This window comes from Oryctolagus cuniculus, chromosome 4 (genome assembly GCF_964237555.1).
Source record: "Oryctolagus cuniculus chromosome 4, mOryCun1.1, whole genome shotgun sequence".
NCBI classification, from domain to species: domain Eukaryota; kingdom Metazoa; phylum Chordata; class Mammalia; order Lagomorpha; family Leporidae; genus Oryctolagus; species Oryctolagus cuniculus.
In genome coordinates, this window is record NC_091435.1 from 90,399,015 (window position 1) to 90,418,454 (window position 19,440).

The following is a 19,440-nucleotide window of genomic DNA, read 5'->3' on the forward strand; positions in this document are numbered from 1 at the left end:
TATTTGGGTTCCAGCTACCCATGTGAGAAACCTTGATGAAGTTACTACTCTCTGCCTTCAGCCTGGCTTAGGAGGAGTAAACCAGTGAATGGACAATCTCTGTGTCTTCCTCTCTCTGTGTCAGTCTGTCTTTCAAATAAATAAAGAGGTCACTCATTTAAAAAGATACCAAGGTGAAGTCACTGAACTTGTAGTTGGAAGAGATGCACACAGTTGCTTCTCTTGAGTGGATAAGAAGGGCTGCTTTGCATATATCACTGCATCCAGGGAATGAGGAAGCACTAGGTAAAGGCAATGGAGAGTGGCAAGGTGCTGGCAAACTGGGAGCACCTATTCTATCTAGTGTCATTGAAATAAAAATCTTAAAAAAAACTAAGTGGCGTGGATATAGCCTATGGATTTCCAATTTGTGAATATAGTAGAAATTGTGATCCAAATTCTTTAGCCTAACATTCAAAATATTTTTTGGACTCTTCCTACCCTTCTACCCTGTTTCCCACCTTGTTGCTCACTAGAATCCAGTCATACGTAACTGAATCTAACTCTATTACTATGCACATATTCTCCTCTCCTTCTGGAATGTTCTTTCCCATTATATCATTTAGGAAATCTCTCCCCCTCTTTCTTTTTTTTTTAACTTTTATTTAATAAATATAAATTTCCAAAGTACAGCTTATGGATTACAATGGCTTTTTCCCCTCCCACCCGCAACCCTCCCCTTTCCCACTCCCTCTCCCCTTCCATTCACATCAAGATTCATTATCGATTCTCTTTATATACAGAAGATCAATTTAGCATATATTAAGTAAAGATTTCAACAGTTTGCACCCACATAGAAACACAAAGTGTAAAATGTTGTTTGAGTACTAGTTATAGCATTAATTCACATTGAACAACACATTAAGGACAGAGATCCTACATGAGGAGTAAGTGCACAGTGACTCCTGTTGTTGACTTAACAAATTGACACTCTTGTTTATGGTGTCAGTAATCACCCTAGGCTCTTGTCATGAGTTGCCAAGGCTATGGAAGCCTTTTGAGTTTGCCGACTTTGATCTTATTCAGACAAGGTCATGGTCAAAGTGGAAGTTCTCTCCTCCCTTCAGAGAAAGGTACCTCCTTCTTTGATGGCCCATTCTTTCTACTGGGATCTCACTCACAGAGATTTTTTTGCCAGAGTGTCTTGGCTTTCCATGCCTAAAATACTCTCATGGGCTCTTCAGCCAGATCTGAATGCCTTAGGGGCTGATTCTGAGGCCAGAGTGCTATCTAGGACATCTGCCATTCTATGAGTCTGCTGTGTGTCCGGCTTCCCATGTTGGATCGTTCTCTCCCTTTTTTATTCTATCAGTTAGTATTTGTAGACACTAGAAATGGACACTATGAGAAACAATGACTTGATCAGCCCTTGTCCTGACTGTTGATGAACAACTTAATACTTTATCCCTTTCAGTATTTTTTTTTGTTCTACTTAATAATATTGGTTGAACTCTGTAATTAACACACAATTATTCTTAGGTGTTGAAATTTAACTGAAAAGTGATGTATATTAAATATAAGAGTGGGAATAAGAGAGAGAGGAGATGTACAATTTGGGACATGCTCAAGCTGACTTGCCCCAAATAGTAGAGTTAGAAACGTGCCAGGGGATTCCAATTTAATCCCTCCTCTTTCAGTCTTGGATGTTCCCTTTACTTGATGCAACAATATATAGTAAGTTCTGTGTTTCTATGGAATTATTTGTAGGATTATACATCACATGAATTACACTCCGGTGACTTCTTTTACATGCCCTGTATGTAAAAGACTTGAGATCTGCTTAAAGATAGAAATCTTTGGTTGTTTGCCTCTGTATTTTCATCATTTAGGGATGTGCTTGGCCTAAGAAAGCAGTTCAGCAAATACATAAATGAATATACAAATGAATGAATACAAGTAAATATTAACAACAGTGTCTTGAAAACCCACTCTTATATGGTACATACCATGTAACAAAAAGTGTTGTAAGTATTGGGCATACGTTGGCAGCTCATGACAAGTGCCTCGGGTGATCACTGATGTCATAAATAAGAGTGCCAATTATTAAATCAACAACAGGAGTCACTGTCCACTTGCTGCCAAAGTAGGACCTCTGTCCTTAATGTGCTGTACTATGCAAATTAATGGTATAGCTAGCACTCAAACAGTACTTTATACTTTGTGTTTCTGTGTGGGTGCAAACTGGTAAAATCTTTACTTAGTATATACTAAGTTGATCTTCTGTATATAAAGATAATTGAAAAAGAATTTTGATGAAGAATGGGATGGGAGAGGGAGTGGGAGATGGGATGGTTGTAGATGGGAGGGAGGTTATAGGGGGAAAAGCCACTGTGATTCAAAAGTTGTACTTTGGAAATTTATATTTATTAAATAAAAGTTTTCTAAAAAATAAAAATTAAATTAAAAAGTATTGGGAATATGTTAATTAATTCAATCCTTAAAACAGCCATATTAATATCCCCATTTTATAGATTAAAGAACTGAGGCCCAGAGGATAAAAGACATTTGTACATCTAAGGTCAAACTGCTAGTAAATGACAGAGCTGGGCATTTAGCTGCATCAGACTTTTTTCACCTCTTGACCCTTCCAAGTCCTCTCTAACTGGTAGCGGTCATGGGAAAACAAACACTTCCAAGTGCTTTTGTGATGGCAGTAACTAAATGCCCTCACTGTCCTGTAACACAGGTCACTCGGGGACCATTAGCTATCTGGATGAGGTTGCTGCCATGGAGAATTTATAGAGAAAAGCAATGTGTTTAATTAAGTGGTTGTCGAAAACACCCACCCAGTATAAATGAATTCTGGCAACAGAGGTGCTTCAGCTGCTGCCAGAGTCTTGCCACAGGTCATTAACATCTTGATAGATTTGAAGCACTTTTCAGGCTGAATGCTTTCCCCCAAGGACAGAGCAAGTCTTACTGGGCTTTGAGTTGCTTGGAGGCCTGGGGAAACGGAGGCAGATCTCAATGGATGGCCTCTGCTTGTGTCAGTAAAGAGCTTCAAACAGTAGATGACTCTTTCAGAATTAAATTTGGACCAAGTCCACAATAGGTTCTGAGCCTTGCCATGGGCCACACACTAAGCACTGGAAGGTGGGCAGACACAGCTTAGATAGAAGTAGATCAAGATCATGCCTGCCTTGAGGAACGTTTTCTTCACAATGTGGACAATGAACCATACTATGCGGTATCATGTGAACACAAAGAAGAGAAATATGCTGACTTTTGTGGAATTAACATGGAAAGGCTTGGCTCATCAGGAAGGAAAGAAACACACAAAATAGAGGAAACTGGGTGAGTACAATCATGAGGTCAAGGCGTCAGTCAACTAGACAGTTCAATTTGAATGATGAAATTTGAAAGGTGTATATTGGTAACAAGGCCCAGAGAGAGAAATTCAGAGAAGACATTCAGGGTTTTGAGGATGCAACAGAAGAATATGGAAGCTGTGAGGACTCACAGAATTCCCTAGACCATGAACATGAGAGTGATCTGGACCAGCACTTCACAAATTCCAGTGTCATAGGAATCAACTGGGGATCCTTTGAAAATTCAGGTTCAGTGGGTCTGAGTGGAGCCTTGTGCATCCTTATTCTGATAAGCTCCAAAGTGCCACTGATGTTAATGACCACAGGATCATGATTTGAATAACAAGGATCTAGAATACTTGCAAGTATGAAAAAATGGACATGGTTGAAAGATGCAGTTCAGAATGTTAACTTAATTTTCATAGTGCTTTTACCCTTAAATTATTCAGGACTACAGAAAATTAGAAATCTCAGCCTTCAGGTCTTTGGTCTTCTTCTAAATTATTTGTAATAGTAGCTTTCATTACAGAATTAGTTCGGCAATACTTACAACATTAAGAGACGGTGACAAGATAAAAGTGGGATTGGCTTTGATCTATCAATGTCACCCATCATTCCCTAGAGATTTCTGACTTTTGCAGTTGTTTCTGGGCAAAGAATAAATAAAGTCAAATGAATAGCACAAGCCAGAGACATATATGAAGAGGAAAAGTTCTCTGAACCTGCCCAGTGGACCTCTGACCCTCCTCCCTACAAATACAAGACAATCAACAAAGAAGGCAGTCACAGGCACAAAGATCATTTAACCAATTTAAACCGCAATGATCGCTGTGTCGGGAGATGAGAAAATCACAAAAGGCAGCAGGAGCAGTGTAATGAGAAGACAACCAGGCAAGGAGAGCTGTGTCATGAAGTCAAGCTCTCCCGTGACCCTTAATAAGTGGTTGCCCTTGGACAGGTCATTCAATCTCTGGGCTTCTTCATCCAGAAAATAGAGCTGCTCCTTCCTCCCTGCCCCCCCTCCTGGGTCTGTTTCAGGACATCAGGTGTGAGAGTGTGCTCATGCAGGGATGCTTTGGGATCCAGGGACTCCAAAGAGGCAAGCCTGGGCCTGGAAAAAGCTACCTGGTCACCTTTCCCTAAATGTTCATTTGTTCCCCAGGCTGCCTTGCTTTTTCATTTGAAGATCTGAAAGAGCTCTTCCTTCTGGGAAACCTTCCTTCCACCTACCCCACCAAGTCCAAGAAACAGAATTCTCAGTCTTTGAAGCGTGTGTCTGCCAGAGGAACCACCGTCAGCTCTTCTGGGGATGGCAAATCTGAAAAAGGCAGTGCTTGCTCAGCAGGAGGCTACGATACAACAGCAAGGCACAGGTGGGATCTTTGCACAATTGTGCAAAGGCTATTTTAGCAAAAGTCAGGGCAGCATAGTGAGTTGGAGCCTTAAGTCTGCTACTTAAGCTGTGGAGGTGGAGGATTAGCCTATTGAGCCACGGCGCCGGCCAATAACAATACACTTTTAAACTCATGTAGCCAGAGAGCTGTGTTACTCTCCTGAGCGTTGATTCCCTCTGCTACAAACGAGGGGCAACGTTTCCCACCACAGACTACTGCTAAGAAGATTGAAGAAGAGCACTTTTAAACTAGAAGGTGCTATAAAATATTTCTTATTTTTATCAAGAATCAAATGGGGGTGTTTCATATATTTTGGTTTCTCTTCCAATCATAAAATGTTACTCTGCTTCGCTGATAGCTCTTACTTGGTGCTTCAATTTTGAAATAATAATAATAACAATACACTTTTTTTTTTTTGACAGGCAGAGAGGACAGTGAGAAAGAGAGAGACAGAGAGAAAGGTCTTCCTTTGCTGTTGGTTCACCCTCCAATGGCCGCCGTGGCCAGTGTGCTGTGGCTGGCGTATCACGCTGATCCGAAGCAAGGAACCAGGTGCTTCTCCTGGTCTCCCATGCGGGTGCAGGGCCCAAACACTTGGGCCATCCTCCACTGCACTCCCTGGCCACAGCAGAGAGCTGGCCTGGAAGAGGGGCCACCGGGACAGAATCTGGCGCCCCGACCGAGACTAGAACCCGGTGTGCCGGTGCCGCAAGGTGGAGGATTAGCCTATTGAGCCACGGCGCTGGCCAATAACAATACACTTTTAAACTCGTGTAGCCAGAGTTTGGAAAGTCATTGTGCAATGAAAGGTGAGTGATTGAACAACTTTACAAAAAGCTACATGGTAACAAGGAAATACACAAGCAAACAACTGACGGAAGTACCATTTAGGGAAGATCAGCCAAACTGCAAGCATTTACTCATCTAATGGCAAATGCATAGATAGTACATTTGAAGTATTCAATAAATGTTGTTGTTATTATTAATTCATAACAATCTTAGACAAAACTAAGGAAAAAAGCTGGAATACTAAGAATTAATAGTAGGTATGCTACTTTCAAGAGCAATGAATCTCTAATGGACCAAACAACATCTTACAGCAAATTCACTAATTAACAAAACAAAGGAAATTCCTACCCAGGTTCACCCAGCCAACTCATTATACAGAGCAAATCCAGGATTCAAATCCAGGTCTCTGAATCCAAATTCGGGCATCCTTCTATGGTAGCAGGCCACTTCTTCACCATCATTTTTATTTTGGTATATTTGACATGGGCAGTTAGTTGGATTTCACATATGTATTATAACAAAATCCTGACACAGAAACAGGGTAGATGCCGGAAAGTAGACGATGTAGCCTACTCTAAGCATTGCTTACAAACATGAAGAACAAGAACTACTTGATCCCAGCCACCAGAGGCAAGTCTTTCCATTTAGGAATAAGAAGAATAAGGACAACTCTCCCCCAGCACCACTTCACACTGATGTGTCAGAAGGGGAGGGCCCATCTCCTGCCACCCTACCCACACAGATAAAAGCATGTTGAGTACATCCTGCAGAAGAGCCACTCCACTGCCATCATATCATATTCCTAAGACTCCAGAGAGGGTCGAGATGTTCTTCTTTGTGCTGACTTAATGGCTCACTTCTCAAAGCATGCAGACAATTTCTGTAAAAAGTCCTTTTACAGAAGGAAGGAACAAGAGTGTGAGAGGAGGAGGCAAGGTTGACATAAGCACTCTCCTGTCTTTATAGCTGTAGAGACACATAAAGTTCCTGTCTGGGCTGGGCTGGAGGCCAGGATCCCAGCTGGAAACGCCTGAGTGTATTATTCACGGTTTTAGCTGAACTGCAGTCTAGCTGGGGTTTGTGGCTGAACCTCCCGGTTTACCTCTTGGCTTCTCTGTTCATTTTCCTTGTGGCCTCTTCCAGAATGTCTTCAAGCTCATGTTTCTTATTTTACATAGTAATACATTACATAGTAATACATTGCTCTCTATGTAAAACATTAGTTGTTTGGCAAATGGCTTTAGTGATCTAAATACGGTATTTTTTAATGCCCTTAACTTCCTTTGAAAGTACTATAAGAAATAAGCACATCAGAATCACTGTTCCTTTTGTTTTTTTAAAAATAAATATTTTATTTATTTATTTAAGAGGCAGAGTCACAGAGAAAGGGAAAGACAGAGACAAAGGTCTTCCATCCACTGGTTCACTCCCCAAATGACTGCAACAGCCAGAGCTGGGCTGATCCAAAGTCAGGAGCCAAGAGCTTCCTCTGGATTTCTCAAGTGTGTGTGGGAGCCCAGGAATGTAGGCCATTTTCCACTGAGTTCCCAGGACATAAGCAGAGAGCTGGATCAGAAGAGGAGCCGCCGAAATACATACCGGCACCCATATGGGATGCTGGCGATGCAGGCCGAGACTTAGCCTACTATGCCACAGCACCAGCCCCTCACTATTCCCTTTGAAAAACTACTTTCGAAGATAGTAACTTGACTCATATATATGTGTAACTACTCACTCAACATCTCCATTTGGATGCTCTAGGACACCTCAGAGCCTTTTTTCCCAAAAAATGTGCTCAACCAGGTCAGTAAAAGGTGAGTGACAAGATTTTTAAGAAGATTAAGTCAGATTATGTGCACAAAGATTTTTCCTCGATGTTTATCATGTATTGGGTTCTTGTTAAAGTAGAATTATCATTTCCTTGGAAACCTGAAATGGTGGCCCAGGCAACCCTCCCGTTTCCCAGAGCATACTCAAGAGTTACCATGGATTCTCCTCACATACAGTTAAACACAAAGATTTGTAGGGCCCGGTTGTGTCCATTACCGATTTACTGCCTCTCAGGTCCAAATGTACCTTCAATATATGCTCTGTGGAAGTCAAAGGAATCCCTTTTCCCCTCCCCCTTTAACGTGGGCACTATCTTAATCTCCTGCAGTATAGACCATCAGAGGGATAACTGTAGGAAGAAGAGGTTTTCTATGACCTCCAGCCTGTACCAATGGGTCAGTGAGGAGCTGTGAGGCCAGCCAGTGGAGTCTGCCAAAGCACAGGCCCACAGCACAGTCCCTCTGCAAACCGTAAGCCTCTCTGCCTGGCTGCAATAACCTTCCCAGTGTCAACTTCTATTCATCCACCAAAAAGACAGCTGCTTGAGGAACTGGACAACAGTGTTTGAGGACCAGAATATTCTCTCATTGTTGCATTAATACAATATAAAAGCTCCAGGCATACACACTTTTAGCTGTATTGTGAACATATTCTCCATTACTTTCTTAAGTTTATACAATCAACAAAATAAGAAATTAAGAAATCAAACTCTAGATTTCATTATGGTCGGGACATAATGAAGTTGGCCTAGATTTTCACTTGCAGCATAAAATTAACAACATATTTGTTGTTTTACTTTTCTAAAACCTGAACATTTTTTGATTCTGATTCACAAGTGATCCCAACTATTTTAGACAAGGAATTGTGGACCTATGGTGATCTTCAAAAAATACAGCTGCATTTTCTCCATACTTCTCCTGTCATCACCTATGAGATAGAATTCAGGTTCTTTTATAAGGCCCTTGAGCACTTTTCCAATATCCTACCCTGAAAACCCTACCCGACTCTCTTACATCAATTATTTTGAGGGATCTGACTCGCTATGAGTAAAGACTGAACTGAGTGCATCCATCATCCCATATCTGCATATTATACCTCTTTGTGGGGAATCAGAATCCAGCCAACCTCAAGACTGATACAGGTGTGCCGTCTTTCTTCATTCCCTACTACTTATACCATTTTCATCTGGCCATTTCATGCTCTCCAGCCTCTATTTCTTATTAGTAAAATGAGAATCATGGGCCAAGTGTTTGGTATAATGGTTAAGACGCCGCCAGAATGCCTGGGTCCAACACCAGGCTCCAATCCCCCATTTTAGCTCCCTGATGCTGTGCGTTCTGAGATTCAGCAGTGATGGGTCAAGTACTTGGGTCCCTGCCACTCACGGGGGAGACCTGGATCAGTCAGTCCCTGGCTTCTGGCTTCAGTATGACTCAGTCACAGCTATTGAAGACATCTGAGGAGTGAACCAACAGATGGAAGATCTCTCTCAAATAAATAAATAAATAAATAAAAATTTAAAATGAGAATCATATTTTATTAGTTTGAGTCTTTTCTCCTTTTTTCTTATTCTAAAGGCTTATCAATTTCTTTAGCTTTTAAAAAAATCAATTCTCATGTCATTAATCTTTTGTATTGGTTTCTTTGTCTTTCCTCCTACAGAATTCTTGCTTTCCTAGGCCCTTGAGATACACTGTTAGGTTGTTTATTTGATATATTTCTTGTTTTTGTTTGATGTGGCTGCTTATTGCTATAAGCTTCCCTCTTAGTACTTCTCGTGCTGTATTTCATAATTTGGGGTATGTTGTTGTGCTCACTTTCATTCATTTCAAGAAATGTTCAAATTTACCTTTTGACTATTTAAACAGTCCACATTCATTCTGAAAAACGTTATCCAGTCTACATATATTTATATAATTTCTACAGTTTCTGTTGTTATTTATTCCTCTGTGGTCAGGAAAGATACATGACAAAATTTAGGCTCACTAGGCTAATCTTTTGCCTGTGGCAACTGTACCCCGAGTTCTAGTCCTGGTTGGGGCACTGGATTCTGTCCCGGTTGCTCCTCTTCCAGCCCAGCTCTCTGCTGTGGCCAGGGAGTGCAGTGGAGGATGGCCCAGGTCCTTGGGCCCTGCACCTGCATGGGAGACCAGGAGGAAGCACCTGGCTCCTGGCTTCGGATTGGCACAGCATGCTGGCTGTAGCGTCCATTTGGGGGGTGAACCAACGGAAGGAAGACCTTTCTCTCTCTCTCTCTCTGTCTAACTCTGCCTGTCAAAAAAAAATTTCAATTGCTTTTTACATTGGTTAACACTTGTTCTGTGGTCTAATGTGTGGTTTATCCTTGAAAATGTTCTGTGCGCTCATGAAAAGAATGTATTCTCTGCAGCTGTTGGATGGTATGTTTATAAATATCTGCTAGAACCAGTTGGTCTATAGCGCAGTTTAACCATGAAATCGGCTGATTTTCTTTTTGCCTGGATGATGAAATTAGCATGTTGAATATTAAATCTAATAGTGTTTGTTTTAAACAACTGGATGCTCCAACATTTGATATATACAAATTTACAGTCACCAAAACTTCCCTTTGAATTGATCCCTTCATCATTATGCAGTGATCACGTCTGACCTTTTTTGGTTTTTGTCTTAAACTCTATCTGTCTGTCATCAATATGGCTATTCCTACTCATTTTTTTCAATTCTATTTGCATAGAATATCTTTTCCCATCCTTTCACTTTCTTTCTACGTGTGTCTTTAATGGTAAAGTGAATTTCTTATAGGCAACATATCCTTGGAACTTGATTTTTTAAATGATTTTTTAAAATTTATTTGACAGGTAGAGTTATAGACAGTGAGAAAGAGAGAGAGAGAAAGGTCTTTCTTCTGTTGGTTCACTCCCCAAATGGCCAATATGGCCGGTGCTGTGCCGATCCGAAGCCAGGAGTCAGGTGTTGCCTCCTGGTCTCCCATGCAGGTGCAGGGCCCAAACACTTGGGCCATCCTCCACTGTACTCCCGGGCCACAGCAGAGAGCCAAACTGGAAGAGGAGCAACTGAGACTAGAATCTGGCACCCATATGGGATGCCTGCGCCGCAGGTGGAGGATTAACCAAGTGAGCCATGGCGCCGGCCCCGGAACTTGATTTTTCAATCCAATCAGCTAGTCTGTATCTTCAAGTTTGGGAAGTTAGTCCACTTACTTCAAAGTTATTAATTATTAATAAAAAGCATGAAACTATTGAGGTATCGAGGGTGCCTTGAGGATAAAGCAAGTTCATGAATTCAAAAATACTCTGTAGCGTGCTTTATACATTAAAAAAGACTTTTATTCTCATCATTTTGAACCTGGAATTTTTTATTAAAAGTAAACTTGCTTCAAATTACCAGATATGTAATCAAGGTGTCTCATCTCTATGGAAGGAACTAAATGTCACCATGATGAAGCCTGGTCATTTGTTACCCACATTTAAGTGTATTGCATGAGGACAGTCTTGTGTGGTTGGTGGGATTAGAGGAGCTTGTTTGTATTATAGCCCCAATAATCCATAATATCTAAAGGAATGGGTCTCCTTTGATTATTAAAAAAGAGGCATTGGGGCAGGGGAACCCCAGGCTGTCACCTTTCTGGGCCAGGGTGTTGATTTTATTGATTTTGCTGTTGTTGTCTTAGGTAGATAGGATTAGCTTGTTGGTTTTCTTTTCTTTTGTTGTCTTTGCATTTCCCTACATTTATATATTATAGTCTTCAATTAAAAAAATCTGCAAACAGACTTGAATGTGAAAAATCATCCAAAGCCTCCATCAACACTATTTCTGACAGTGGGCCTCACATCACCTGCTTGAACATCTACATTGATGAGAACCTCACCAATTTTGTCATCTCTTTCCATTTCATAACATGTAATCAAACGATCTATAAGGTTTAATGACAAAAAAAAAAAAAAAAGAAAGAAACTGGCAAATTCTCACTATGCTAGAAATGACTGAAACCAGAACTTCTATGGAGAATGACCTTAAATGGGGAAGAGGAGTTGGAAGATTTTGCCAGAGAGGAAGACCAAAAAAGCACTATCACTTAAAAAAGAAAAATGGATTCTAAAGGGCAAAGGAAGAAATGCTGAAAACAAACAAGCTTATGAATTCATTAAATTCTATATTCACAGGCTACATCCTTCACTGTTATCCTAAATTTAAATGCGGAAGAGAGAGAAACTAGAAAACTAGAATCTCCTAATATACCCCAGCAATACTGAACCTTCCTATCAGTTTCAGAGCTCAGAGCTTGGTTCAAAAATTGTGTCTTTGAGGGCACAGCTGTTCACATTTATCTGAAAACTACTTGTTTTACTAATTGTTCTAGTTGATGCTAAAATAACAACAGAGAATTACGGTGCTAAGCTTCAGTGTAGATTATACAATTTGATTTTTGTATGGAAAGCTTATGTTTAAAGTATTTATAATCACTGAGCAAAAGCAATCAAATGGATTCCAAAAAGACACATTTCTATACAAATAACATCAAATAATTAAAATATGCAATATTAAAAAGATCACTGGCTCTATTATTTGAAAACAGCCACAGTTGGATTTTAAAAGACCGTATTTTTCATTCTTCTTTATAAGGGAAATACATTGTACAAACAAATTAGATAAATGTTCACTTTTTTACTTTTTCATGTTAATGTGATATTAATAAAAATAGAACAGATTCAATGGCAGTCATAGATATGATTCTAAGAATATAATATATTTTTCTCTTTTTCTTTTTTAAATTTTCAGATAACATATTTTAATTTCTCATTATAGTCAAACAATGAGTTCAAGATGGAAAAAGATGCTATTTCAGCTGAAATATAGGCAAAGTCTATAAATAATAACCAAATGAAAAGGTAACTTTTCTCTCTTGTACAGATTTTAAAACAATCACAGATCATTATAACTCTTGTAATATATCATTCTTAAATTTTACTGGACAGAGTCTTTGTAGACATCTGTCCTAATAAAGATAGATTTTTCATGTACATAAGTCAAATTTTACTCTGTGATAAGGAGTGGAAAGTAGGGAGTAGGGAATGAAATGTTATTTAGTAAAAGTGACTTCATAAATCCTGAATTATAGACTTTTCTTGTGATTATTTATTTATTTTCATTTTATTTGAAAGTCAGAGACATAGAGACACAGAGACAGATATCCATTGTCTTCCCCAAATGCCTCCAATAGCCAGGAATAGACCAGACTGAAATCAGGAACCTGGAGCTCAATCTGAGTCCCCCAGGTGGTGGTAGGGACACAAGTAGTGGGACCTCATCTGATGCCTCCCAGAGAGCACATCAGCAGGAAGATGGATTGGAAGCAGAAGAGCTGGGACTTGAACTAGGCATTCCCATAAGGGATGTGTGTATCTCAAACAGCAACTTACCTGTTGTGCCAAACTCCTATCCCTAGACTTTACTTTTCATAGGAGATAACTCAGAGATAATAGAGCTGGATAGGAAAGAAATGAAGGCAGAAGCCACCACCACCAAAAACAGCAAAAAGCCTTTTACCAATATTTAGTTCTTAGTGAGTAGAAGAGAAACACTGATTGCCCTTGAAAATCCACTATGTGCTAGAAACTCTGCTAAGATTTTTACCAATGTTGCTTCATTTATTCCTCTCAAGTTTTCATATATACATGTGTATATATATTGTATATATATATGTGTGTGTGTTATATATATGCATACATATATGTATATACATATATACACACATATATGCACACACATATGTGTGCACATATATGCACATACATTATATATATATATATCACTATCTCTACTTTAGGGATGAAGAAAGATTCAAAAATGATAGGTTAGTTTTCAAAGGTTCATTTTCATTCAACTCTTGGAACCCATTTGAAACTATAATCAGATGAACTCACAGGTGAACTGGCACTACATATAATTGAGGAATTTGTTATGCTGGTTTTGTTATGGTTAAACAATCACGTGTGGGGCCGGGACTGTGGTGTAGTGGATAAAGCTGCTGTCTGCAGTTCTGGCATTCCATATGGTCACCGGTTTGAGTCCCGGCTACTCCACTTCCCATCTAGCTCTCTGCTATGGCCTGGGAAAGCAGTGGAGGATGGCCCAAGTCCTTGGGCCCCTGTAACCACGTGGGAGACTCAGAGGAAGCTTCTGGCTCCTGGCTTCAGATTGGCACAGCTCTGACAGTTGCGGATATTTTACTTGGAATTGTAAAGATTAGGTAACTACTAATATTAACCTAGTGGATGAAGAAAGGATCAAAGGTCAAACAGACAATAGACTCTCTGGGCAGGCAGAAATGAAATTATCATTTTCATAGCACCAATTGCAAAGAAAGCTCTAATAGTTAACATAAGCTTTGGGGATGTATACAATTATTAAAGCAATAAAGACTTCAGTATTAGAGTTGATTTTTATTCTAATTCCTGACAGGTATGCTATCTTCTCTATGTTGCCTAATGTCTCCACTTTTGTTGTTTATATAATTGCACATAAAAAATAATTCAAATTTTCTGTGTTGACCTCATATATCCTCTTTCCTATCATTCCTTTCCACTGCACCCAGAACAGCATAATTGGTAGACCAATGTAGTAAAAGGCAGAGTGCTTTTTTTTTTTAAAAGAAAGCTTTTATTTAATGAATACAAATTCCACAGGTACTGCTTTAGGAATATAATGGTTCTTCCCCCCATCCCCACCCTCCCACCCCGACTCTGTCCCCTACCCCAACTTCTATCCCACCTCCTACTCCCTCTCTCATCCCATTCTTCATTAAGATTCATTTTTAATTATCTTCATATACAGAAGAGCAACTCTATACTAGGTAAAGATTTCAACAATTTGCACACACACACACAAAGTATAAAGTACTGTTTAAGAACAAGTTTTACAGTTAATTCTCATAGTACAACTCTTTAAGGACAGAGGTCCTACATAGGGAGTAAGTGCACTGTGACTCCTGTTGTTGATTTAACAATTAACACTCTTATTTATGACATCAGTAATCACCCAAGGCTGTTGACATGAGCTGCCAAGGCTACGGAAGCCTTTTGAGTCCAAAAACTCTGTCAGTATTTAGACATGGCCATAAGCAAAGTGGATTTTCTCTCCTCCCTTCAGAGAAAAGAACATCCTTCTTTGATGACCCCTTTCCACTCGGGTCTCACTCACAGAGATCCTTCATGTAGGACATTTTTTAACCACAGTGTCTTGGTTGAATTCTTCATTTAACATGGAATTAATGATAGATGTATAAAGTCAATTGAAAATAGATCCCAGCAAAAACAAAGTGTGGTAATAAGAGAGGGAGGAGCTATACGGTTTGGCACACATTCCCACAGACTTACCTCCAGGGTAAAACTAAAAACTTGCCATGGGACTCCAAATCCTATTAAGCAGGGTGGGTACTAATGCCATCTTATGTGTTAAAGTGATCATAATAAGTTTGTAATTGATCATATAGGTAGGATTAAGTGTCAAAGTGATCACATAAATAAGACCATGTGTCTGGTAATAACAATAGAGAGAATCAAAAAGGAGAGAATGTTCCAACATGGGATGCAGACTCATAGAATGACAAATGCCATAAACAGCACTCTGATCGCAAATTCAGCCTTTAAGGCATTCAGATCTGGCTGGATAGCCCATGACAGCATTTCAGGATGGAAAGCCAAGACACTGTGGCAGAATACTTTTAATGGAGACAGATTGGAACTAGAGAATTAAGAAGCTAATAAAATCTTTGAAGTCAATCATGCAGGCCTAACCTAAAGTTGTGGAAGTGATGAGTGAGTGAGTGGATCAGTCCACAAAAGAGTTCTAGGAGTCAAATTTGATCATACCAGGAAACTTGACTCCATACCTGTGTAAAGTCAACCATGCACTTTTATATAGCAACCAGAGGAAATTCTACTACGGGTCCATCTCCTATTGTGCTATAGTAGCATCAAGGAAAATACTTTGTCCTTCACTTGGCCATTACTACTCACTCTGTCAAGAGCCAGAATCCTTGAATTGTCTCTCCAGAAGTCTTAGCTATGTGGCCTTTCAAGTCTTCCATGGCAGTCTCAATGGCACCTGGCTGAGTGGAAAGAAGACAACACATAGTTAAGAGAATATATAGCCCTATTCAAATGTGATCAGTTAGTATATTACAGAAGCTCCTCCAGAAAGCTAATCAGGAAAGATATAATTCTTTTTTCTCTCAAAATATTTTATTTATTTTTTGAGAGGTAGAGTTACAGACAGAGGGAGATACAGAGAGAAAAGTCTTCCATCCACTGGTTTACTCCCCAAATGGCTGCAATGGCAGGGGCTGGATGGATCCAAAGGCAGGAGATAAGACCTTCTTCTGGGTTTCCCACATGGGTGCAGGAGTCCAAGGACCTGGGCCATCTTCTACTGCCTTCTCAGGACATAATCTGAGAGCTGGATCAGAAGAGGAGCAGACACAATCCAGTGTCCATATGGGATGCCAGTGCCACAGACAGAAGCTTAGCCTACCACGCCACAGTGTCAGCCCCCAAGACATAGAAAACTTAGTCTTGAACTCTGTTACTTACCAACGTGCTTTCTTGGGTGGAGCAAAATTGATGCAAATCCTGACTCCTATAACCTTACTCATACCTTTTCATAGAAATGAAGACAGCCATTTTTCAGAGCACTAAATTCACCAAGAAACATATTTATCAGGAAGTTCAAAACATTTAATAATTGTGCATTTTCCAATCAATCTTTTTCTCTCTTCAGAAAGTGCATGCCATTAAAATACAGAATAATAGCCTTCCAATTTTCTAGATGTAAATATAAACTGGAAAATGAGCACTTCCTGTTTCTCCACCTCACTTTCTTCATTCTTCCCCTACTTATGGGCCGAGCTCAAGGATACCCATCGATACCCATCCCAGTAAGTTTATAGACGTTATATTTCAATGACTCTTACAGTGCCATGCACATCAGAGTCATCTGAAATATGTGTTAAAGCAGATTTGTGTTACCATTGTCTGAGTTTCTGATTCTAGGATGAAAGCTGAGATTTTTTTTATTTCTAACAACTTCCTGGCTGAAGCTGTTGGTGTGGGGCTGGTACTATGGGAAATATTGCTCTCTAAATAGCTGTTCACAACCTGAGCTGCACATTAGAAACACTAGGGAGTTTTAAAAAACCTGAACATGCAGTCTGTGTAGCAAATTGAAACCTAGTGAATGACACTCACATTTCAGTACATCAGGAATTTTTTTTTTTTCCAAAAGAGGCCAGCGCTCTGGCATAACGGGTAAAGCTGCTGCCTGCAGTGCCAGCATCCCATAAGGGTGCCAGTTCAAGTCCTGGCTACTCCACTTCCAATCCAGCTCTCTTCTGTGGCCTGGGAAAGCAGTGGAGGATGGCCCAAGTGCTTGGGTCCCTGTACCTGTGTGGGAGACCCAGAGGAGGCTGCTGGCTCTTGGCTACAGATCGGCTCTGCTCTGGCCATTGTGGCCAACTGGGGAGTGAACCAGCGGATAGAAGACCTCTCTTTCTTTCTGTCACTTCTTTTCTCTCTGTGTAACTCTGACTTTCAAATAAATAAATAAATCTTTAAAAAAAAAAAAAAGAATTCTTAAGGTATCTTAGATTGTCCCATGGGTAGCAAAGTTTGAGAACTACCACAGTCCAGGGTTTATGTAGTCTAAGTCATTTCATTTTGTCAATGAGGAAACCAGTTACTATAGGAAGTAACTTGACAAGTTCACTTAACTAAGTAGTGTTAGAGATGGAAACAGAAACCCCTTTCACTTTCTGACTACACTAATAACAGACAGATTGCAAGATCTCATATATTCTCCGTATACTAGTACCTTAATGCCAACACCTAACTTGCTATAAAAACTAACATTTGTATTCCTCCCAGTGGGAGCTAGTCTCTCACAAAAGAGAACAAGGACAGTATCCTGGCAAGGACTCATTCAAAGGCCACTTTCTCCCAGGGGCTGGGTGGTTGTAGGATTTTTGTTTGCTTGCTTCTCAATCTGTGATAAAAGGCTTTGAAAGATTTTGGTCACAGTGTCTATAAGAAAAATCTTATACAGGACTCCTTACAATAGACACTCAAATGGAATGAGGCTGCTTCAAATCAAGTGAGGGCAAATGGAAAAGAGCTTAACTACTTAGCTCTCACCCTTCAGTTCATTCCAGGAAATGGATAGGACAACTTCCAAGCAGGGTGGAATGACCTGGGTGCATATTCCACATCTATCATGAATTCATTTTGAAACATCCTGGGCCTCTATTTACATATTAATAGGACAATTGACTGATCTAAACCAAAACTTCCTGAGACAAGTTGATAACCAAAATGTCCTGAAAATCAAGGAAATATGATCATAGCACCAAGAGATTCTGAGTCTGTTCTTTCAACAAGTTTCCTGTTGAGTTGGATTGTGGGCCAGCAGATTAAATGATTGCTGATACTGTCATCCTCTGCTGCTGATGAAAGAGTTGTCAGTAAGCTGAGGAGACACTGCATGCCTGCTGAAGCCTGTGGGTCATGAAATTAGAACTTCTGGCATATCAATCAAATACACTTGAACTTCTGCTACAGAGAAGGGTGTACCAATATCATTCATTTCCAATCCCCTGCCTGTAGGGCTAGAGTACCCCAGAGGGAAATTCCTTGTGATCCCATGACAATTGTCCCCTCATCTAACCTCACCTCCTTGTCAATTTGACTCTACCAGGCACACTGGTCAAAGTCCTCTAAAAATAATGTTTTCTTGCATGACTCAACATGAATCTTTTTTGTCTCTCTGTTCTTGTATTCACATACTTCTGGCATCAACAAATATAACTCAGTAATGAGACCCATACTTTTCAGAAGAAAATATTGTAAGTAGAGTTAAGAGAATAATGAAATAATACTTTAAAAAGCATTTTGTTGAATGTTTTTATGCCAGGCATTTTGCCAATATATAACAATGAATATAATAATGAGTTTCCCAAATCTTACTTGGAAATGGAAAGCAATGGGTAAAATCTATCAGAATAAAAAATGGTCTATCCTTTGATCCAGACATTCTACCTCTGTGAAGTTATACTATGGAAATTCTTATGTTTGTGCAAAATGACACATGTATAAAGTATTATTTGCACCATTCTTTAAGTATAATAAAAATTTGTGGAAAAAGAAACAAATGTCTATCAACAAGTTGCTAGTTGGGGGGCTGGCGCTGTGGCGCAGCGGGTTAATGCCCTGGCCTGAAGCACTGGCATCCTATATGGGCGCCGGTTCAAGTCCAGGCTGCTCCTCTTCTGATCCGCCTTTCTGCTACAGCCTGGGAAAGCAGTAGAGGATGACCCAAGTCCTTGGGCCCCTGCACCCACATGGGAGACCCGGAAGAAGCTCCTGGTTCCTGGCTTTGGATCGGCGCAGCTCCGGACATTGCAGCCATCTGGAGAGTGAACCAGTGGATGGAAGACACCCCCCCCCCCCCCCGCCTCTCCTCTCTCTCTGTGACTCTGACTTGCAAATAAATAAACAAATCTTAAAAAAAAAAGTTGCTAGTTGGATTTATTATAGGATAACATTCATACAATGCATTATGAGACAGGTATAAAAAGAATGAAGAAACTTTTGTTAATATGAAATTATTTAACATATATTATCAAATAAAAGAAAAAATAATTGGAATAGAGAAAAAGTATGTCATCTTCTGTGTAAAAAGGGGTTGGGGAGGATAAGAATAAATACTAATGCTTGCTTGGGTCTGCCTAAACTGATTCTAGAAGGATGTATAGAAACTATTCATAGTGATTGCCTGTAGTTGGGAAAGGAAGGTGATGGCAATAGAGGGTGGAGGTGATATTTTACTGCAGCTTTTTCCAAAACTTGAATGCTGAAAATAAAATGTGTTTTTCACAGAATGGAATGATAACCTCTGGAACTCTATCAGTGTTCCTATGGGGCTATTCTTACAGTAGAAACATTGATTAAGCCCTTACAGAATGTAGAAAAGAAATCTACCTCAGTAGAGAATTTTACTCTCTTCCATTTTATTATCATTGCTTACTATAA

At 39.9% G+C, this 19,440-nt stretch overlaps 1 protein-coding gene across 1 annotated transcript in view; it reads right to left on the reverse strand.

Annotated features, from left to right (window-relative positions):
• Positions 1–19,440, reverse strand: part of TPRG1 (tumor protein p63 regulated 1) — a 156,734-nt gene that overhangs the window by 97,973 nt on the left and 39,321 nt on the right. The window contains exon 3 of the mRNA XM_070072371.1: positions 15,379–15,470. Within this exon, the coding sequence (XP_069928472.1) occupies positions 15,379–15,470 (92 nt within the window). The remainder of the gene's footprint in view (positions 1–15,378; positions 15,471–19,440) is intronic.